Source organism: Helicoverpa zea, chromosome 6, assembly GCF_022581195.2.
Source record: "Helicoverpa zea isolate HzStark_Cry1AcR chromosome 6, ilHelZeax1.1, whole genome shotgun sequence".
Classification (NCBI taxonomy): domain Eukaryota; kingdom Metazoa; phylum Arthropoda; class Insecta; order Lepidoptera; family Noctuidae; genus Helicoverpa; species Helicoverpa zea.
The window spans coordinates 237,595-261,993 of record NC_061457.1 but is presented as its reverse complement, the minus strand read 5'-3'; the positions used below and the strand labels follow the sequence as shown (position 1 = coordinate 261,993).

Sequence of the window (24,399 nt, the reverse complement as noted above, 5' to 3'; positions counted from 1 at the left end):
AATGTTCAAATCGGACCAGTAGTTCCTGAGATTAGCGCGTTCAAACAAACAAACAAACTCTTCAGCTTTATAATATTAGTATAGATTTAAGATTGAAATTATTTTTGGGTTTCAAATAAAAACGACAGAATATGGAAATGAACTTTTATAGGATCACAATTATCACAAAGCGATACACAGGACATTTGCTGAAACATTTGTAGAAAACATAATATTCATTTTAACATAGAACATCAAACAAAATACAATATCCAAAAACAATTGTCTGTCAAAGATTTTTAACCGTTATTCACATATTATTCATGATTTATCTTAATTATTGATATGTTATAGTGACCCTTCCTCGCAAACGCAAGTAGAGGCAGGTTTCTCTGTGACGGACTCGTTCATCTGTGTTTCACCACAACCTACTGTAACGCTGACCACACACACGCCGTGGTCGGCAAGATTGGATAGCTCACTGCACTAATTTGTTACACAGTTTATATATGTATTAATATCCCAGCAATTCGATCAATAGTTAGAGTCAATCGTAAGTATTCTCATGATGGAGGGTCGTTGTCACTACTGCCTTGTTAGACCTATCACTAATTAGTACAGTGTCAGTCGCAATATAAGGGGTTAAAATATCAGCATTCAGCACCAAAAATATTAAAATGAAAACAAAAGTTCAGTTAAGTCATGTATTATAACTTGAGGTTGGACTAGAATACAATAATCTCTTTGGTTGCAGTCACTTAGTACGTATTTATCATTTGGAGGACATGCAGTTTGCAGTGCAATGTCACTTTAACCGGAGATTTAACTGTTCACTTAGTCTGAATATATTGTTATTTCAAGAGTGTCATTACGTTTATCAATGTTATTACAGATAGTGAAGAGTTTAACAACGTTTTGTTCGGTTTACATTGATTAAATGTTTGATATCATTATAAAAGTCCGAAATTTTAATTCTTGAGTGCCAATGAAATATCTCGTAATGAGCATATAAAAAAAATTGCAATAATTCAAGAATAAGTGGATGACATTTCAAAGTTCAAATATACTTATTATGATATAAAGTCTTGGAAGGTAATTACAATTGCACTTGGTCGCTAATATTATAAAAGTCGTTGCATAAGTACAAAGCTTAAATTATCACTAGCCGTTTGTCCAACGTTTTGATGCAAAACAATCGAAAGTGTGATTTCACAGAAATCAATATTATTATAAACTCCGCCACATCGCGAACATGAACAAGCAACGTAGCAATAAGTTATATACGTATAGTTCAGTAGGCCAGGTGTCGACAATATAGTCAAGCAATGTTCATGACTTCAGGTGACACTCGAGGTGGGCGGAGTTACAATTTAGAATTTACCACTTAGTTTACATTTCCCTTAGATTAACTCCAACGAACATGTTTGTACATAACGCTTATATCTAGAACGTGAAAAAGATCCATAAATCGATGAGGCCTTTGTTCACCGCTACTCCGACTAGCTCTGTACAAAACTGTACAAACTTGTAAAATTCCCATCAAAAGCTATTCTACGTGACGAATAGCGGACGGATGAGTACGAATTGCACTTTTCATTGAGACACAACGTTCCGCGGTCCCGGGTTCAGGTCTGGTCGAGGTCGTCGCCGTACCAGCCGTAGTAGATGCACGCCAGCACTGCGCCGGCGCACATCACTGCGCCAGAGATCAGCCGACTTGCGACCACGTATGGCTTTTTGGAGTTTTCGCCTGTAAACAAGTAGGAAACGTTTTGTTATTGGTATAACCATTGCATTTAAATTATTCTGAAATATTATAACGCTATGTCAGACGACAATATTTGATTGGATAAAATAATTGAATATGGTTAAAGAATTAACATGAAGCAAAACTCACCAGTAAACACTAAGAAGGCTAGAGGTATTCCTACAGCTGCGCCGAATATGTGCGCCGCCCAGGCAACGTATTCATAGGAGGCGTGCGCGTGCGCAGCGGCCGGAGCCCCCGCCGCCGGCGACGCGCGCACCAGCGCCCAGCACGCCTCCGACGTGCCCAGCACCAGCACGCTCAGCGGACGGAACCACCACAGCGGAATGTGACCGAACCTGAACAACAATGGCATATTTAAGCATCGACACATGAAGGCGAAAACAAATAGATAATTAAGAAGGATACAGAAACCATGATTCAAGTTGAGGTATAATTGTAGGAACTCACCTAAGGCACACATTAGCGATATGCGCGGTGAGCAGCGCGTACACAGCCGCCGAGGCGCCCACCACGCGCACGCGCGGCTGCAGCACGCCGGCTCCCAGAGCGCCGGCCGCCACCCCGCCGGCCCACACTACCACCACCCGCCACCACCCCTGCTCGCGCTCTAAGGGCCAGCCCACCTGACGAACAAACACAACCACGAATTAGATACATATGGGACACGCAGTAGGTATCATTTAAGTAAAAATATTGCCTACGTGCAGGTACAGCATGATACTTAGTGATACTCACAGCGAGTGCGACGAGTGCGTTGAGCGCCAGGTGCGCGGCGCTGGCGTGCACGCAGCCGTACGTGAACAGCCGCCAGGGCTCGCGCCACCACGCGTTGGGAGACCACTCCATCTGCGCGCGCATGTCTGCCGAGCCCCACAGGTGGATGCATACCTGGAACAACATCAGATGTCGGCTTAATATTGACTCATGAAATAACATGAAAAAAGATTTGATGACTGTTAAGCTGAAAGGTACTTACAAGTAAAATTATTATGGACACTATAAAATACGGTGGTTTCAATAGAGCTAAGAGCTTATCCTTCCTCTTCTCGAATTTGTTCTTCGCGTAGGGCTTATGTGACTTGGTAAGTTGTGGAGACTTGTATTTCCCCTGGGGGTGCACTCCTAGCGTGAGGCCGGCCTGTAGGCGCGACTTGTGCTTGACTGGGGCCCCGGTGGGCAGCAGGCGGCGGTTCTCCCCGGGGCTGTTGGTGTTGTCTCCAGGACGCTCCTCTTCGTTCTCTGTCCAGGCGGTGGCGGGCGCGTGTGCGTCGGGCAGGACCCTGCGGGGCGCGTGCACGGGCGCTGGCTGGGCCCCGGTCAGGCGCGCGGCGGCGCAGTGCTCGGCGTCGGGAGCCATGGCGGCCGCTGCTCATGTCACGGTCAGCACGACATGGCGCTGCGCTGTACTCTGCCGCCTGTGTACAACGATTGTAATCCATTAGTACGCCTTCCTCACTATATATACCAAACAATCGACAAGGAAAATCTATTCCAGTTTACTAATTAGGGATTCCACAATAGAGGTAGAATATCCTGATTCGTTGTCGCCCGGTCAGCTTATTAATGTTACGATTTTTTGCGTAATCAACTTTTTTTCAAATCTCAAAGAAAATAGAAAGATACGTTTATTGGACTACCATAATACACAGCTTGCAATTAGCTACAAAAATTTATGGGATCCATACGATAAAACAGGAAGAAGGTGAAACGTATATGGAGTGAATTGCTTCCACAGTTAACGTATATGCGGAATTATTGTGAGACCACAAATTACATCCTTGCACTATTAATAGAATGTATGTAAAACATAGAGATTATTTTTCTTCAATTTAATATTCGCGTTTGTGCCTCATGTAGGTACCTAATGAGTATGAAACAATGTAGGGATAGCAATTGTTAAAAACTGCAAACTGGGGCAGGACAAGCGATTAAATTATATTGACATATACACAATATACATATAAATGCGTGCATTGGTTTTCCCTTTAGAATTAACAATTATTAAATCAGATTTTTATTCGTTTGCATTATCAAAGCGATGCGGAAAATAAATGCAATTATGCAATTGTATGCGCATACGCTGCATGACAGTGTGCATGTGTTTGTTTATACCTAGCTGTTCTAGTACACAACCTATTGTTATATACATTATGTAATCGTTATGTAATTTTGATAAGGCTCTACTTACTGGACTACTACAAGGAGCAGATCAAAAAAGTTTGATAAAAATGCAAGAAACTACTAAGTATATGTGAGCTTTCAGGAGTCACACAATAAGCGATACTATTCTATACAAAATCCTCGCACTCTCGACCCCTCTCACTTGAAGTACCTATTCAAGTATTCAACTATAGAAAGACTGCCACTTACTCAAGTAGCGATTGAAGTAATTTTTATTGAACTTTGTGACTATAAACTCTGTCCAATGCATCGGGTGTTTTTACACAAATAATCTGAAAATCATTTCCTCGACAGATATCGTTACTGCGAATATTAAATAACAAATTACGTGAAATAACCACAGATTTCCGTGTCATCAAATCTCAATGACGTAGCGACTCTTAATTGTTAGTTCCTCAAACTGATACATTGTTCGGAACCATGTTTTAATTAAACTATTATCTTTGTACAGTAAATAAAATGATTATTTCATAGGGAAACACGTCCATGACAGATGCTTGACGTGTGAAACACATTTGACAATTGATATGAACAGGTAAACCACAAAGTTCACTCGAAAAGGTTGCACTTACTTCTATGTATTTGTTTATGATTGACGTAGGCCCTTATCAGAAATTATCAGCTTGTTTTCAAACACAACAAAAAATATAAATATTGTGGTTATTATTGAGTTTTAAATCAGTCTGTATAAGAATATGTTAGTTAATCCGTTTCACATAGGAAAAAATATGTTAAAGAAATATTAATTTTTATGATAATACCCAACACGACTATAAGTCAAGGAAATTACGACTTTTGCACCATTACCTATCATCATCATCATCATCATCATCATCAGCCTATCGCAGTACCATTACCTATAATTAACAGAAATAGTAAAGGAAATCTATTTATTTTTTCAGTATTTTTCAGAGCTTCGTTATCCTGTTGTTATCTGATACGGGATAAACTATTTTCTGCCTACTAATGAGATTCTTGCTAACAATGTTTTATTTGGCCGCACCACTTAACTACGCGACAGCTTGAGAGTTCAACTATACACGAACACTAAGCAGTTATTTAGATTTTCCATTGGTATGCCAAATAAAAAAAAATATATATTATTTAGGTGAAGTCAGTACTTATACATATATACAATACTTCGGTATTGTTCATATTCCTAAACAATTTTCTGCAATAACAAGCTGAAGTTTTCCTTTCATGTCACCTGATTTAATTTCATTACATGCAAATATTTTCCCTCATAACGCCTTATGTGTAGAACATTTGGGTATCGGTCCATGAACAATAGCGTTGTCGTGTAATAACAGTTTATTATGACAATAACGGCACAATTGGTGAGCTGGCCGCGATACACTCGCCAAACTCCGCCGCGAATAATAAATAGCTCATATTGTTATAGACAGCCCAATTTACTGGCTACTAGGCTTAGCTTTAGTCTAATGCAAGCCGTTGACATCAATACATCCATAACTTATGCATAAACTACCTTCATTACTTAGTGCATTGCACTTTAATATTTGAATAAATCACTATTAATTCGGCCATTTTAAGCCATGTGTGATACGAGCAGACAGGCGTTGTAAGTCGTGGCCAAACTATCAAAAAACCACACGCGCAGAGCTTAGCGTCCTTTTATCATTAACAAGCGGACTGCAATGCGCTTACATTTTCTGGTCTACATCTGCAACTGTACTTCACAGAATGTCGAACATTCAACTGTGTTCATTCTAATTAACGAAGGACGCAAAATGGAGAACATTTGTTTGAATGGCGACTATTCGCGATAACAATAGACGAGCACTTTACGACGAACATTATTCTTTGAACTCGCGTTATGATTACAGCTGACTGTATTGTTATCATATCTCCTTTAAGACAATGCTCTTAGGAGATTTTTTTATTTTGCATCTGTTTACCTGCAGTTGTAAGATTATATTACGGAGAGAGTACTTCTCTAAACCTGCTAGTCAACACGGGATGTGAGATTGCTCCGGAGCAGGTGATAGCGGGGCGCAAAAAAGCGTTATGAAAAACTGCACCCGGTTGCGAGATGAATATTTTTACAGCGTGGAATCAACAGCTGGTGCGAGTAACTTGTAAAAGCCTTTGGCTCAGTAACATTAAATCAGACATACCATACGTATATGTAGTACACTTGTATGAATTACTATTACTTCCTATCTCCTCACCATATGGCCTGAACCGTGTCATTATTTCGTTAAACAATACCTTCACCAGGAGGTGACAGGATATTTAGCTAATGATAGCTTTAACATTGCTATGTGTATTCACTGCACGTACGCATGGGTACGTTAAAATCTATCGCGATTGAAAAGACGACACCTGTTGCCTACGGCCCGTGGCCTACCTGCCTGGACATTTAGTGCAGAAGTTTTAAAATTCATATAAGAACGTTATCTTGCTTGGTCAATAAAAACTAATCTGAGAAAAAGCTTTAAGTAGGTACGAAACGTCTGTGTGACTACCTCAGGTAGTACCTCGGTAACCTATAAAAGTCATTAGTGGAATGTCATAACATTGGATTGTTACACGCAACAGTGGAATACGAATACAGCAAGAAGCTAAGCTGTACAGACACTTAACACCAAATGATAAATAATTGATTGGCTATAATCAGTCCCATGTTTGCGCTTTACTGTGTTCCTTATAAGGCAGTAGTCTGCTTGTGCTTCCGCGTGTCAGTCCGTCTGTCACCGGTGGCATCGTTTCCATGATCAATGGTATCTGCGAGGCTATCTTCGCCTGTCAGGGTCGGCAGGACGGGTGTCACCGCGTTTGGGAATGCACCGATGGCCAAGATATGATGCTATTGACAGCCTCAGGTGACTGCTGCATTACGTGTCGCGGATCGATTCCCACACTTATTTAATAAATATTTTTCTGTGGTATTCAATATGTATTTGTTTCTTTGGGTGTTAATATTTCTCATCTTTTTAAAGGTTTTGGTTGCACTTGGACACTTCGTTATTTAAATAATCCAAGATGTTGAATAATTTGCAATAAGTAGCAGCATGGCTTTTTTGCCTGGGTTTCGACATTTGACCTACCTACCTAGTATTAAATAATATTCTTGAAGTTATTGTTAAATGTGTAGTTTATGCATATCAAATTATACAAAAATGCAAATAACTCAATTTTTAATTATTCAATCTATGTATTCTTATTGAGAACAGGAGTACATTATTAAATGCAATAAGTACAAGTAATTTAAGAAACTCACCAAATCAAAACACACAATCAGGCGGCACCGACTGCACACTGATAACAACAGCTGATCTCACGTAAACAAACGCCGACAGCATGGATATTAAAACCGCAATTTATTTCGTTAATTACTGAATTTCGGATAAGTACGTCTTACTCTGGCTGTATCCCCGAATGCACTAAATTATCTCTCCAGTGACGACCCAAAATATTGAATACTTCATACGGACAAGCTCGAAAGCTGAATGGAGAATGAGTGCGGCACCTGCGCGCGCGCCGACCTGCGCGTCCCGAAACACTCACACTTGCACATTTCTCCCGTGCGCACACGCACTGCGCCGCTGTGTGCGTAACATGATAAGATTTGGACGTTGCAGTCTACTGCAAATTGGTATTTTTGGAACGAATCTGCTTTATATCCACGAGGATCAAACAAAAGGAACTTTAATAAATGGAATCCGCGGCCGCACTAACACTGATTCGCAAATGTATGACTCGAATAAAGCAAATATTTTTGCTGTGTGGGAGTTACGATAACAAATGCTTCTATTATTAAAATACTATTATCTACTACTATTACGTTTATCGCGCATAATGTAGATTGTACATAAACACAATAAGAATATTACTCATGCGATTTTGGTTGTGGACTCAACTAAAACAATTTTTTATTATAATATTTTTGTCCAAGTAACCTTTTAAGAGTTTATTGACAGTACCATCGAATGCACAATCAGGAAGCACTTATAAATTGTTCACGCTTATTTAGAAACAGAAAATTAAACATTATCATAGCATTATAAATTGAGAGACCTAAAATTCATAAGACTCAGGTACATAGCTGGTTGCTATCGGTCCCACGCCACGGGACTGGTTCGAGTAGGCGCTGCGCCCGCATTTGGGCAGGTGCACCGCACTGCAGAAAAAAAGGAACAATACCTGCACCATCTGCTGCGAATTCCTCCATCACATTATGTTGCAGGCACGCTCTCCATACTGAGCATCTGGCGAGGAGCTGATTAAATAAAGATTTACATGTATTCCTTATAATTGTGTTGCCCAGTTGGTGGCAATAAGCTTGCCTTTATGCATGGGTGTACGACAAATATCCTTTTTAGACGTTGAGCGGATCTGATTAATATTTATTTCTTTTTTTAATACTTCTGTGTTTACACAATACAAGTGTTTTTATTTTTTATTTCAGGGTATACATAATTACACCTAAGTTGATAGAAGAGTTAATTCTTCAGACGTCTATTTAATCGCTAGCTCTTTAATAGCATGTCCACCTATGCCATATTTTATAGTTATTGCACCTTTGACAGACATATTTTTTTCTTCCCTTAATGTTATGACGAGATTTTAATTTATTATTGAAAACAATCAGGTCTACGTAGTTCTTATTTTATTAGTCAGTGGAGAATTTCTCTTTCGTCATAATGTTTGTTCTATAGCGAGATATAGAGGTAAGCATGACGACATACATACAGTCATACAAATGTTGCAGTAGACGTAGTGTGTATGGAAATTACTGTCTACTGTCTAGTGGTCTGCGGTTTTCCTACGGCCTAATACATGACTAGCCTCTGGGGGTGTGTGACAGCGGTACTGCTAGTGCATACGTCTGCAGTTGAGTTAACGTCATTACACTAAGTTAGTAGGAATACTAACCAGAACTTAATACCTCAAAACAATAATCATACTATATAATATATGGGTACTTATTTTATAATTAGCAGAGCAATTATTTATTTAAATCTCCCGAAATTTCGGTACTTTTCATTTAGAGTATGCGTTCAGTTAAATTCCGAAAATTGTGTGATTATTATTCTATAAAAATATGAATTCTAATAATAATCTCAAAAACAATATTCTTATTTAATTATTTTAAGAATAATGTTATTTTTCGCCGAAATTCACAATAAGTGTGAATTTTATTTGTTGATGTGAACCATTTCTTAGGTTAACGATTGTTTTGAGATCATGACGCTCGCCTACCTGAGCCATTTGTCTGAGCCTGTATTGTGTTACTGCTGAGCTGAGATAAGCACCCTATTGTTTTAAGGAGCAACGTCACTCCGAACTAATCCTGAGATATTTTTCCTAGATGTTTATGACTTAAGTCATAAACATACTTATATACACATTTTGTCATAGACTTAAGTCGTGGTGGCCTAGTGGGTAAAGAACCAGCCTCTCGAGTATGAGGGTGTGGGTTCGATTCCAGGTCAGGCAAGTACCAATGCAACTTTTCTAAGTTTGTATGTACTTTCTAAGTATATCTTAGACACCAATGGCTGATAAAAAAGGTGAAGGAAAACATCTTGAGGAAACCTGGACTATATAGTCTGAAATCACCAACCCGCATTGAGCAAGCTTGGTGATTAATGCTCAATCCTTCTCCGTGTCAGAGGAGGCCTGTGCCCAGCAGTGGGACGATAAAAAGGCTGTAACAGTTTATGACTTAAATTCTTTTAGGTGTGAAATAAAAGAATTAGGTTTATGTTGGTACCTTTATTATCTTAAGTTAGTGATGAAGCTTTCCATGGGTAAAAATACATGAAGCTCTAAGATAATCTCATTATTTGCATGTAAGTGACGTTTGTGGTTTCCTCGTGCTAATAAAAAGATAACAATAACTGAAAAACAATTCCCGTTATTACAGCAATTATTTTTTAAGAAGCAAACGTTTTAATTGTTCCTATAAAATATTAAATGTAATATTTATCGGAGGAGGAAAATGCGGGTTATGGGAATTCACACCATAGTCATACGTAGATAGATAAATATATATTTACATATTGTTGTTGCGGTCCTAATTAGTCCAAGGTAGATGTCTCGGATATTTTGCGGATTTTCATGTAAACAAGCATTTGTTTACTTTGCAAGTAGGCACGTATATGGGAGCCATCATGTCGTGGATATCAGTTTACTGCGCATTACAGCCATTACAGGATACTCATGGAGTCATGATAAATGATGCATGACAGATGACATGAACGCTTTATAAAAATACTAGCTTCCGCCAGCGGCTTCGCCCGCGTGGTGCGTTCATAAAAAGTAGCCTATGTGTTAATCCAGGGTATCACCTATCTACATACCAAATTTTAATCAAATCGGTCTAGCCGTTTTTGTGTGATTGAATAACAAACATACATCCATACATTCTCACAAACTTTCACATTTATAATATAAGTAGGATATTAAATAATTTAATGCAGTACTTTGTTTTAGTATTAGATAATAAGTAGATCCACGTGGTGTGTACTATTAAATTCTAAGTACTATTAGTAGAACGTTACTGCATCGCTTGTAATCCCCGTTTCCGTGAGTTATCACACAGACTATTTACAGAGCAATTATCCAATAAAACACGATAAACCGGGAACTCCTGCAGATATCCTGTGGTCAGTTATTCCGACTAGATTAGTGCTTCATAATTAATGAGACACGGAAACTGGGCACGTGGGCAGTGGGCAGCCCAGACAGCTGGACAGACAGACAGACGTGCGAGATGTGGCGCACTGGGTAACAGGGGTGTTTAGTTACTGTGAGATTAGTTTGCTTAAATTTTGCAACTGTACATCGGTGCAGTTAGCTATATAGCTTAGCTTTTAAGCGCATCATTTAGCGAATTATTTGGACACTTGATTTCCGATAAATGCATTAATTTGATTGCTACATAAATAGTAAAGTGCTAAATCCACTTACCGATGTACGTAAAAAAAACTATATTGCGGAGTTAATCTCATCTGACTATACGAGCGTATACATATAGCCATCAACTTGAATACAAATTGATAACGCGATTTATCCTCCACCGTGATTGAGTACCTACCGATACTTGCATAATAATAACATAACGTATCTGTTTAGGGATATTATGTAAACGGACTGTGGTCGCGAGAGCCTGACCGCAGCCTCCATCCCGTCTGCAGCCTCCCGTATTTCAATTAAACACTTAAATACAGTTACAAGTTCCTCAAGCTATAAATAACTTTACATACCTATTACGTAAAGAAATAAATACATAATATATTTATTTCATTGGACACCCCAGGATGGACACCGCAGGCGGGGTAGGCCCCGGAAGAGATGGCGTGACGAACTAGACGCCTACTGTCGAGACTGGTGGACTCGGTCGAAGGATCGGGAAGTGTGGAAGCGAGATGGGGAGGCCTTTGCCCAGCAGTGGGACATTATAGGCTAGTAATAATAATAATAATTTATTTCATGTTATTTTGTATCCAATACACCAGTAGATACCTATGGCATCTGAATCATTATGCCAGGCCACGTTTAATTTTAGAACTACATACCATATTTTATAAACCCTTTCATTTCCTCTAGGTTACAATAAAATAGTATTGCTTAGTTGTTTTAATTAATTCTCAGTAATCGATGCATGTTCCTGGCCTACTAAGAACAGACATATACCGAGTACTAATCGAATTAGTTCACACGATTTACTTAATTAATTTACTACAGAGTCGTCAGGCACAAGTGGATTAAAACATTTACTTTCCTTCTAAGTCATTTAGGACTATCTTCCTATGAATTTTGTGTTATAGTTTCTAGAGGTAGTGTAACATGAGTATAGTTTGTGTGTATTCACGGCCAATATTTGAATAATATATTGAATAATAGAGTACAGTTAACCAGAGCGCTATTTAAAACGCAAGTTCATATGTACCCAAAAGTGAGTTAGCAACTCGTTGCTTTTAACGCGGCTATAAACTGTATTGGTTGGCACTCATCATGTAGTTATTTTAAGTGCACAACTAAAGGTATTTTTATAATATCACTTTATGATTCTCTCAGCTACATTGCGCAAGCGATGACAGATGATGACGCTGTGAATTGTACTTCGCAAATAGTTGAGATTTATATCTGTGAAGATATATTCGCAGACTCAAGGTCGCAGCGCGACTGTACTCATCTCCACAAAGTCAGCGTGTACAGTCGAGTACGGCGTGCTAATGACCGGGTGTTCTGTATCTCAGCTGTCTGTTTACTTGTTGACTCACCGTTCAATGCACCGCTTTGCAGATCATTTCGGTATAAACAACATTAGTGCATCAGAAATAATTCCTTCGGCAAAATCCATTTCAATGATTTCACTCAACGATCAAAAATGCTTTAAGTGTACTTAATGTTTCGGATTATGGTCGAAAAAACCTTTAATACTAATATAGTACATAAAAATTATTGTTTGGCAATAGCCTTGCAAATCCAATTTGTTGATTACACACGCGTATGCCTTCAGGGTCGGGTAGGCAAATATTTTTATTATAAGTAATTGATCAATTGGTTTAGCAGTACGCACTCTCGTGTAAATGTTACCGATACATAGTGTAATGCTAATAGTAAATGCGTGTAATGGCTGTGGTTATGGCCATGTGGCTGATAGCCCATATGGCCCGTGTGGCCACTCGACACGCGTGGTTTATTGGATGCGTTACAGCATGATTACCGCATATCATTCGATGCCATAGTTTAGCTGTTTTTCAGCTGATATTTATGTACTGTGATATTTTTGCTAATAGGAAAATGGATTATTGAATAACGCTGTTCATAACATATAAAACCTCATTGGAGGATGTATTTAATTTTATTTTTTTCTAAAACGTGGGTTAAGAACTAGAGTAGCGTTAGGGCAAAAATACAAAAAAAATTTTTTTTCACCATTCGTTTATTTAATCCCCATATTTTTATGTGCCAAAAAACTGGATCGATGTAGTGTGTTGATTGCTTAGTACAACAATAACGTATATAAAAAAAGATATTTGTTTATTGCCAAAATGAAGTGTTTCTGCTTACAACAATCTTGACATTATTTTCTCAAAAAAATTACGAGCACAACGATCGTAACTCGATTTACAGAGCGAATAAGACACCAAAATATGCCTTCAATGTAATCGCTTAAATAACGTATCTTGCCATACGTTAATAGCGCAGAAAGTTTGATTATGTAGGCTTAGTTTGTTTCGTGCCAAATAAACGTAAAGTACCGTTACTGTCCTTGTTTCGTAAGCTTCCGTAATTTTTCTTCCTGCCAAAAAAACGTAAGGGTGGGATACGCTACTATGGCACTAATTTATGGAACAGCTAAAATGACGTATGTCAACCAGTTTTTGAAAAATAAATTTTATTAAAATGAAACCGTATTTTGATTGACCAAAAAGTTACATTATTCTGTAGCCGATAAATAAAGTTTTATTATTAGTAAAAATCAGATATCTAACTACTATAGATTTACCCCACAAAAAGGGCTATAAGATAACAGTAGGTAAATTTGAGTTGTTTTCGGGCTCTCCTGAGAAGTTGTCATTTTGGCCTTACGCTACTCTAGTTCTTAACCCTCGAAAATGTCAAGAACAAAAGAAATGAATGTCACTCTGTACAAATTTTTCCCTGTGAGCACGTTTATATAATTTCTTCTAAATTAATAAAAGTATTGTTACATATTTACACCACTTGGAAAGCCTTTTTCTTTTATGTTCCCAATGGCCACACCAGCGATTTATTGATTTATTGAACTAATTATTTAACTTTGTGGGGAACAAACGCTTTACTTTGCAAAAATCCATGAAATAAAATGTTAGGATTTTTTTTTTAATTGAAAATGCATAATGATATTGCAACCTAATAGTTCTGGTGTTGCACTTCTTTTATTCACATTTCATTAATCTGAAGCTTTTATAAAGTTAACTTTACTTCAAGATACACTGAGACTTCTTGTGGCACGCTTAAGAACAAATATGAATAAATTGTAACATTTCACGTCCAATTGCGAGGTAGCTCTTAATGAAAACCGCAAGCGGTCAAGGGCCTCGCCTGCGATACAACGGATTTATTTACATCTCAGCAAACATACAACTTAACTTTAGTTACAAGTAGTTGAAGAACCTCAGGTAGGTATCTAAATTCTGATAAAATGTTTTATAATTTTGAATAAAGCTGGGGCGTATCACAGGGGTTAAAAGATAAAGGGTCAACCAGGGTATTCGTGTTGATGATGTGTTGGTGATGATAACAATATTACTTAACAGCACGGGGGCGGATCAGTGTAGGCATGCAGTGTTCGTACGTGACCAGACGTGCATCCACCATACATTTACACCATGAATTATGCACAATTGGGATTTCCGATCACTCTCAGCTTATCAAGTAACGGATACTCTCAGATAAAGGGCACAGATTAGTAGCTTAACATAATTAGGTTGTACAATGTTTTAGCATTTCATAAAATGTAGTGTATCCCAGGTGCGACACAAATTCACACATACGTATGTGACCCTAATCCGGGAATATGTTGTTATCTTAATGACTTGACGAAGTGTTATGTTGATGTTATCGCGGCGGCGATCGCTTGCGCTAATTAATTGCGTTTTTACGAGCCCGGCTCATTGTACCCACTGCTGAACTGACGACTGACGTGCTGGGGTATAGACAACCAAGCCTTATGGCTCATGGCGGGCAGGAGGCGAACTGTTGCCACGGGGCTAATGAAATTGAACGAAACTACGTAGCTTTATGGAATTAACGTTGCCTTGCGGATGAAGTAGGCAACATTTTAATTGAATGTCGAGTTGATTAGTGATTCAGAAAATTAATATCCCGTATTTATGTATGTGGGAGTGACTTGTGGATGTCTGTAGTAGTGTTTTTTTAAGGGAGTAGTAATACATAGTATTGTAATTAACAACATCATAATTCATGATAATTAACTGTAAATCAGAATCAAATATCCTATGAAACATGTTTGAACGACATTACCATTACAACTACGTCTTTAGTTTTGACCTAGGTACTTGAATAACAAACCTGTCAAGTAAAGTTTGCATGTCAGAACTTATACTCTTTCAGGTGGTTACCGAGCAATTCCGCGAGCTAAGCTTGTTCAAACAGGGGCGAGTTGTTGACCCGCGCGTGCGTCACTCGCTGTTTGCTCCACCCCCGCGGTGACCACGCTGTCAGCTCGACACGGGATAATAGGAGTGTCTTGTATGCTTTACCGATGATTAATTGTCTTCTATATAGTGCTTGGTACAATTTGATAAATTGAAGATTTTGAGTACAAAACAATAACATTAAGAAAGAATAATAATATTCCGCTGTATGATTGGTTTAACATAGTCAAGTTCAAGAACCACTATCTGAACTAACTCTGAAATATGAATGAGGCCCGTTTCCGTCCATACATATTACGATTAATTAATGCTCTGCAGATATGTTATCATGTACATACGTCATTATCTTATCCTCTGCCGCGTGGTCACAGCAGTGTTATCAATGACTGCTTAATTATGTAGTTTCTTTAACTAGAGGTCAGGCTAGGGGGTCGCTAGGGCGGCAACACGTGGCCCTTTGTGCCTCCTGTGGGTTAGTGGGCCGCGCACCGACAGCACTTATCTATAGGACTTTGAACTTGTCACCTTAACGTGGCGCTGATAACCACTCGTTTGATGCAGAGCAGGTTTTGGTACACGAGATACGAGGCCTTGTGGAACTTCAGCTAGTGAGAATATACCAGTGAACCGTAGAGTTCTTAGAACTTCAGTATGGCCATGTTTTGCTTAAATCATTTGTTTTATCTATACTACATAATATTATAAAGAGGAAAACTTTGTTTGTTTGGTTGTAATGGATAAACTCAAAAACTACTGGACCGATTTTAAATATTCTTTCACAATTAGAAAGCTATATTATCTGAGAGTAATATAGGCTATATTTTATCCCGGTGCGGGCAGTAGCTCCCACGGGACGCGCGTGAAACCGCGGGAAAACGGCTAGTAAAAATATAAAAATACTGTAGATAATTTTATGTTATATTATTTATATTTAAATAAATAAATGTTTCACTAGAAGTTGTTACACTAGAAGGATAAATCATTATCGGTATTATTTTATCGATGACTTAATGACTTATCAAATACCAATACAGATTTAATATATATGCAGTTTACAATTGGCATTTTATGTACATAATATGTGTATTTCTCAAGGCGGCGTTCTCTCTCCTCTACTTTTCTCCGTTTTTATTAACGCCATCACAAAGTCACTAACTTCACATTACCATCTCTATGCAGACGATTTGCAGCTTTATCAACATTGTAATCTTGAGGAGCTTCCTAGGACAATTGATGCCATCAATAATGATCTTGACAACATAAGTCAGTGGGCTAAGAGCTTTGGACTTTTAGTCAACCCTTCTAAATCTCAAGCTATCATTATTGGTGGCAGATATTTTCTAAATAGGTTGCAATCTCCTCCGCCGCTCTTGTACGATAATGTTACTATAACTTACTCTTCGCACGTCAAAAACCTGGGTGTACTAATGGACAGTCACTTGTCTTGGGGTAAACACATTGCGGAAGTAAGCAGGAGAGTATTTTGCACGTTTCAGTCTCTCAAACGGCTCCAAAAGTTCCTGCCTTTTTCAACAAAAATTACTCTCGCTCAGTCGCTTCTTCTCCCACTTTTAGATTATGCTGATGTCTGTTTCCTTGATGCGACTGAGGAACTTCTAGATAAGCTCGAACGTCTGCAGAATCTGTGCATCCGCTTCATTTTCGGGCTCAGGAAGTACGACCACGTGTCGGAATTTCGAAGTCGGTTGAAGTGGTTGCCTATTCGGCGGCGTCGAGATGCTCACATTCTTTCTTTTCTCTTCTCTCTTCTCTACAATCCTCGCTCACCAAGATATCTTCGGGAACGTTTTGAGTTTCTTGTTCCGAGAGGCAAACCCTGTCGCACTTCCTCATCTCTCCTTCTTCGTGTCCCTTCCCACACTACGAGCCGCTATGATGGATCGTTCACTGTTCGTGCTGTGAGACTGTGGAATTCCCTTCCACATTCGATACGCGAAAGCCCATCGTTGGGTGCATTCAAGAGACGAGTAAAGGAATACTATTTATCGACATGAATGACATTTATATTTGTATGTATATATATATATATATATATTTTATATGTATTATGTTTATGTATTGTGTAGTTTTACTACATATATATGTTTAGTATATTGTTATTTGATATTTTTGCTTAGTTTTCAATGTTTGTTGTGCACTTTTTAATCTACCCTACCACTATCAAATCTCTCCATGGCTTTAAGGTTGGCTGTAAGAGAACCCAATTCTGGGTTAAGCTCGCCATTGTACATAAACTGTCTTTATTATTTTTATTATGTATTGTTATAGTTCGGCCATTCAGAGAATGCGTTCCTGACACGTCGCGATTGAACTGACGACGTAACTTTGCAATGGCGTTGCAGTTACGATAAAAATATTTTTGCTGGTTGTTTACCGTTTTAACAATTGAGGAGCATTAAAACAACATTATTATATCAATAATCAATGAATGTTATTACGTCGTCAGTTCAATCGCGACGTGTCAGGAACGCATTCTCTGAATGGCCGAACTATAAGTGTGCAATAAAGAATAAATAAATTTATTTGAATTTAGTTTTATAACATGTTATAGTATTTTAGTATTAGGTAGAGCGTAAGTTCCACCACCATATTTGGTTCCTATTGTTCCAGCGCATTGCTTTGCTTTTCATACGGTGATGTCACTAGGTATAAACAATTATCTAATTTTTTTGACGGTTGTTTTTTGTTATTTATTCAGTGAATAGTAATGGAAATAAACATTGGTGAATGTAAACGACAGCTCCCCATCGACAGCGATATAGGTGGATATAGGTCAATGTTAGCGCAGTCAGCAGTTTAGCCGATAACATCGTGTCGTTATCATAACGACATCGTTACCCAGTACTAATGTTATGCTGTTTATTTACACATACATTTATGTAGTTAGTTGATGTAAAATCCAAGACAAAAGATTTAACTAACTCTCATGTGACTTGAATGTTGTTTACAAATATGTCTTTCACATAGATTCTCATATTTTCAACGAAAAGGTCTTTTATCGATCTCTGTCTTCTAATAATAGATTTCAGTGAAATTCGCTTCAATAGAATTCAGCCATTAGGTAATTCCGTGTAGAGTTATAAATATCTTAGCGCACCATGCATTAGATGCTGGTACACGGTGCTTCTGAAGGTTCTTATAAGGTTGGGTACTGTTTTGTAAAACGAGGTGCAATCAGATGAGGTCGTTATAAAAACTGTCAGTAGAAATATAACTCCTTGCTATATTTACACAGTGAAATAAGAATAGATAAGGCAGTACATTATAACATTGACATATGGTTCAATGTGTCGGGGTTGAAGGTCGTCACGCGATAGCAGCGACGCGGTAGGTGAGATCTGCGAGCTGTCATACTGTTATACGATACTAGTCAGATTCAGACCTACCATGATTACAGTAGACTACATTTAGTAGATAACTTTCTCGCCTGAAAATCATCGGATTGATGATATACTAGATATATTCAAGTATAGGATATAGAAATTAATTACCCTCTCCTGAAACATATTGCGTGTACAATAATTTCCCGACAAGGCTCAAATTGTTGTTATCAAAATTTTTCGCAAATGGTCACTCCATCTTTGCGTGTCACATTGCCCACCGATCCTAGGTCTTATCTATTGTGTTCGTAGAAGAATCATTTATTTTAATGAATGTCACTTTGTGATTATACTCGTTTTACTAGGTAACTCCATATCTGTGTTCTGCCTTACCTACTGATTGACTACTGGGAGTTATCAACTTTTGCGGAGAGGTTAACAGACAGAGGATAACTAATGTAAATAGGTGTTTTTTTTATCTGTTTTGACTAATTATTGCGAAAGATAATTTGAAAATATTTGACATCCGACAGGATCACAAGTATTAATGTGCAGCTTTGCTATTCTCTTGATGTAGTTTTGTACAAATAAGCATTAGAAGGCGGAAGAGATTGATAGTGGCTATTGTTGGCATAGATTACAGAGCAACGCGACGCATTCCCTGGCGCACGCGCATCTCACAATTAGCGCCAACACTTGTGGCTGGAATGCCTTCCACGAATGCAGATTATACGAGATCTTAAGGCAAGATACAACATAATAAGATTAGATGACAATCGTGGGTGAACCAGTGTGAACCCCGAGTGGACCCTTAGTCCATTAATAATAATGTTAATGGCGCACGTACTCTATTGTTTGATAAATATTTATTGATTGAGTACCTATCTATAGGTAGTCTATAAAAATGTAGGTGATCTCTACGGTCTTGTTAAAAGTACGCGTTAGTTAAATAATTAGTTTGTAGTTAAGTTTTGTTCTGTAAATTCAGGTCGATTCGAGAAATAAAATTGAAAATCAAGTTGTTTCTCTTCTTTGCCCCAATTGACTTTATTTGCATTAAAGGTGAAACTTAACGTATCGAAGTACCTACGTAAATACTGATACTTGTTTGTTCAGGATTAATTATCACTTTACCTCTGAATAATACGAGGTATTTTGATAATTATTCACCTAAATGAAAACTTAATTGTTTCTAAAAGTATCCCTTGCGGACAAACTATTATCACACATAATACTATGTTTTATGGGGGAAAACCTATTATAACACATGCGAGTATTTATATATTTCAAATTAAATACTATTCTATTTATAAACAATATAAATCAAAGGCGAATTAATTTACCTCAATAAGTAGGCAAGGCACGCGATCGGCATACCTCGTGACCTCTGCCACTTCACCGATGAACACTAGTTTGAATATTTTCAGGAGTAATTAAGAATTTTAACACTGAAATGTATTAGCGAAGTGTAATCGGGAGGCGCTATCAGCACGTCTCGCCGCCGCGATAACGAACAGCTGACTGGCGCGCCACATGTTGCCGTGTTCATATACGATCGACTTGTTTACTTACTACTCTAATACAATAGACTAGCCATTCCCCGCGGTTTCACCCGCTTCCCTATTTAAATAACGCCTATTATCAGCGCACATAGTGTAACTTCTTAAGAATTATTGGAATCGGTTCGGTATCCCCGGAGTCAACAGTGAAGTCTTTGTTTGTACATGTGAATAGATAACGCGACATGAGGCAGAAAGTTTATTCATTGCTTGAACTCTCCTGTCTGCTTCGTTAGATTGTGCTAATTACATCTATTAATGCTCGTCTCGCTAATCCGGACAAGTACTCATAAACAGGCCTAGCGAAGCATATCTGTGTATGTTTTTAACTGTAATAAAAAACTAACGCCCCAGTAAAGCATACCTAATGCATATTAACTTTAGACATAAAATATTAAAATAACAATACACATTATGACTACGATACCTACATCATATATAATGGTGTTACATCATCGAATCTGAACAATGATATCGAAACCTAAATTAAACATAGAAATACATTATGTAGGTAATAAACACACTCTTAATCATATAATTACGTATGCGAGTGTATGTAGTTGGGTTTCTCGTTAATTGCCGAATAACAGTGTTTGCATTACCTAGATATCACAATTCTTATTGTAATTGGATTTATTTAGACCGCTCTGTAAACCCTTGGAATTCGAGAAACTACTTACCTATAAGCTCCGAATACTTGTTCTAAGCTCACAAGTACTTTTTCCTATTTAATCATCATCTTCCGAGCGTTTTCCCAACTTTATTGGGATAGGCTACTAGAACCTACTTTCTGCTATATAATGTACTACTATGGAATGTCGATGTTATTTGTCTGAATACATCCAGTCCCTAACTACATTAAATCTCACAAAATCTCCAATAAGGTAAACGCGGGTGAAGTCGTCATGCCCCAATAGTCGTCAATTAATCTAAAAACTTTTATTTATTTTTTCTATTGAACTTAAATTGGGCTGGTTTATATGTCAACATATTGTTGATAACATATTGCACAATTGAAATGACAATATGGGGTTTTAACAGTCATGGTATCGGAGATATGTTAGTCGAAACGTGTGTGCCCTAACAAAATCGTTTTTTCGTGAAGTTCAGCTGTCAAAAGTGAAGCTCAGCACGTGGTTTTGTGTTTTGATTTACATGACTCCAGTGGTGTCTGTGGTATGTTTCTTTGTTTAATTAGATAGTTAAGTTTATTTGCTGACGATGTAATATGCAATTTGGAATACTTTTAACATAGAAGATATATTTTTTAATGTGACATCTATTGGTACTTTGAAACTCCCATTTGACCCAAAACTCGTCAATTTTAGAATTATTATGACGACTACTGGGACATGCTCAATAGTTGCACCTAAACTCGTCATAATGAGGATATTTTGTGTTTTACAGTACAAAATGCGAATAAATAACTAATATCGGGACTTTTACAAAATTGTTAACTCTCTAGGACAAACATATTTAAGGTTTAGACTACAATTGTTGATAATACTGTGTTTGACTTGACTGTTCTTACACTATGCTTTTTGTTCAAAATAGCTGCATGTCGTCACGCGTATTGTACCGCGTTTCCCTAACGTGTCTTCGCCTGTATAAAAATTATGTCATTCAACTAGCTAACTGTTTTGATGCAAAAAATATTAAAATCAGTTTTAAAACTAAGATGACATAGCTTCCAGCGCTGTCACTTCTTTGCTTGTCGTTTTCGATATTGATGGGTAAAGAGTAATCTTAAGTAAAAATTTTTTATTTAAAATTGTATGTACCTAGTAATTGCATCGTAGTCATTTTAATAGCAGATCATGACTGTAAGAAACTACAAGCAAGAGGGCCTTTTAAAAGTCATAGAAGCTATTTAGAGTAGAATAATGAAATTCTAAACCGCCAAGGAACGCCGGCTTAGAATTGCGTTCCCCCAAATCATCCCGTGGGTGTCGTAAGAGGCGACTAAGGGACAAACTGGTAACGGCGGAGCAGGGGGTGCTAAGAATCCCCGGAAGAGATCCGGCTACCCACCCCCACGACGACTGGCCCTGGTAACACACAACATACTCACATTGAGGACTGATTAAAGGATCTGCGAGCTGGAAAAGGAGTTGAGAAAGTTACATTGGGACATTATAGGGTTATGCGAAGTCCGTAGAGAGGGAGAGGACACCGTAACCCTGCAGTCTGGTTACTTGCTCTACTACCTGGAGGGCAACCAATAGTCCCAAGATGGTGTCGGGTTTCTCGTTCACAAGTCCCTCGTGAGCAACATAACAACCATCGACAGTGTGTCGAACAGGGTGGTGTACCTAATACTGAGAATATCCGATAGATATTCGCTGAAGGTCATTCAGGTGTACGCACCGACCTCGTCACACTCCGATGATGAGGCGGGGACTATGTATGAGGACGTAAGTAGAGCCATACATAGTTCCAAAACCCACTTGATTTGACTTTAATGCTAAGTTAGGAAAGAAAAGCGGTGATGAGTTGAGAGAGGGGCAATTTGGGTATGGGCAACGGAACCCTAGAAGACAGAGGCTGGCCGACTTTCTGGAGAAAAAGGGACTCTTCATGATGAACTCTTTCTTCCAGAAGCCGCCTCACAGTAAATGGACCTGGTTAAGTCCCGATGGTTTCACGAGAAACGAGATAGACTTCTTCATGACCGACAAGAAACGGGTATTCAGCGACGTCTCTGTGATCAATAGGGTAAAAACCGGTAGCGATCACCGAATCGTAAGAGCCTCGCTGAATATTAATGTTAAACTTGAAAGGTCCAGTCTGATGAAGTCTACGCTCCGACCTACTCGGTCCCATATTCAAAACCCAGAAAGCTTTCAACTCAAGCTCAACATATGCATATGACTGCACGGTTATTATGATTAAGAAATATAACATATAGGTACATATTTTATAGACTGATTTTGTGATTCCAAGCGTTTGATAGTTAGGAATATAAATTAAAAGGCAATCATGTATCTGTTTTATTGAATACCTGATCTTCTAACAGATTATGACCTGCTATTCTAAATAGGGATTTGATTTTCTATATATCTACCTAGTGTTTCTAAGGCTCAAGTATGCTTAACAAATTCAACCACAAAAAAAAATTACATAACTTGAGCTTTATGTTCAAGAGCAGAGAGTTTACATTAGCATTAAAAATTGACGAGTACTGGGAATATTTGACGAGTATCCGTACAAATCAGACAAAAGTCGTGGTGGCCTAGTGGGTAAAGGACCAATCTCTCAAGTATGAGGGCGCGGGTTCGATCCCAGGTCAGGCAAGTACCAATGCAACTTTTCTAAGTCTGTATGTACTTTCTAAGTATATCTTAGACACCATTGGCTGTGTTTCGGATGGCACGTTAAACTGTAGGTCCCGGCTGTCATTGAACATCCTTGGCAGTCGTTACGGGTAGTCAGAAGCCAGTAAGTCTGACACCAGTCTAACCAAGGGGTATCGGGTTGCCCGGGTAACTGGGTTGAGGAGGTCAGATAGGCAGTCGCTTCTTGTAAAGCACTGGTACTCAGCTGAATCCGGTTAGACTGGAAGCCGACCCCAAACATGATTGGGAAAAAGGCTCGGAGGATGATGATCCGTACAAATCAGACGACTATTGGTACAAATCGCCCTTTTTTACTTTTGCCTTAATAAGTATATAAACCCATCAAAATGATTAAAAAAACATTAGTTACTTAGAATAACGAATAAATACTCTATCACGTCATGCAAAAATTTTCATTTTCTATTGAATATTTAACACACAGTAGCGCTTCAAAGTCAGTTATTTCCGAAATCCGACGACTATTGGTACGTTTACCTTAATGGATCTTTTGATTATGAAGTGTGTGTCGTGTGTCGACGTCTATCTTGCTAAGCATGTCGTATGCCGCGTGTCGTGTATCTGGCCGCGCTAGGGTTATTGTCACCTGCACGTGTGCTGTCACCTCGCGGACGAGAGGTTATCTCACGCAGATAGTCCCAGCTGGATCACGCCGCTTATCGCATGCACTTGAGAACTGCACCGGCCGGTGTGTGCATAAACAAGCTCCTAAACTTATATAATGTATTGATGGCTTTCAATTATCTTAATTCTGGCTGTAGTTTTATTTAATTAATTTGTAAGAAATATATATAATGTGGAACCAAGTCTACTTATTAATAGAAGATACATTTTGACCTAAACATATTCCCCCTTGTAGGTAAAGTAATACGTAACTTGCGAATCACCTCTTTCAATATCGGCGTGTAAGTTATTTGATCAAAGAGGAAACTGCGCGTCAAGTGATAAATCTTGTAGTTTCCCCTCGGGAGAGCGCAGGCCTAACTATTCTAACATGATAAATTGTGCCATCAGCCACACCAGACAAGCCTTCACAATGATGCAGGCGGTAGGAGGGAAGGGGGGAAGCCGCGA

General features: G+C 38.4%; 1 protein-coding gene across 1 annotated transcript; it reads right to left on the bottom strand.

Annotated features, from left to right (window-relative positions):
* Positions 1-130: 130 nt before the first annotated feature.
* Positions 131-19,922, bottom strand: LOC124631458 (protein rhomboid-like). The gene is made up of 6 exons (XM_047165856.1): positions 19,757-19,922; positions 2,727-3,165; positions 2,486-2,638; positions 2,198-2,373; positions 1,877-2,085; positions 131-1,729 (listed from the first exon to the last, which is right to left on the bottom strand). The coding sequence occupies exons 2-6, from the start codon at positions 3,105-3,107 to the stop codon at positions 1,605-1,607; spliced, it is 1,044 nt and encodes a 347-aa protein (XP_047021812.1). The 5' UTR covers positions 3,108-3,165; positions 19,757-19,922; the 3' UTR covers positions 131-1,604.
* Positions 19,923-24,399: the final 4,477 nt, after the last annotated feature.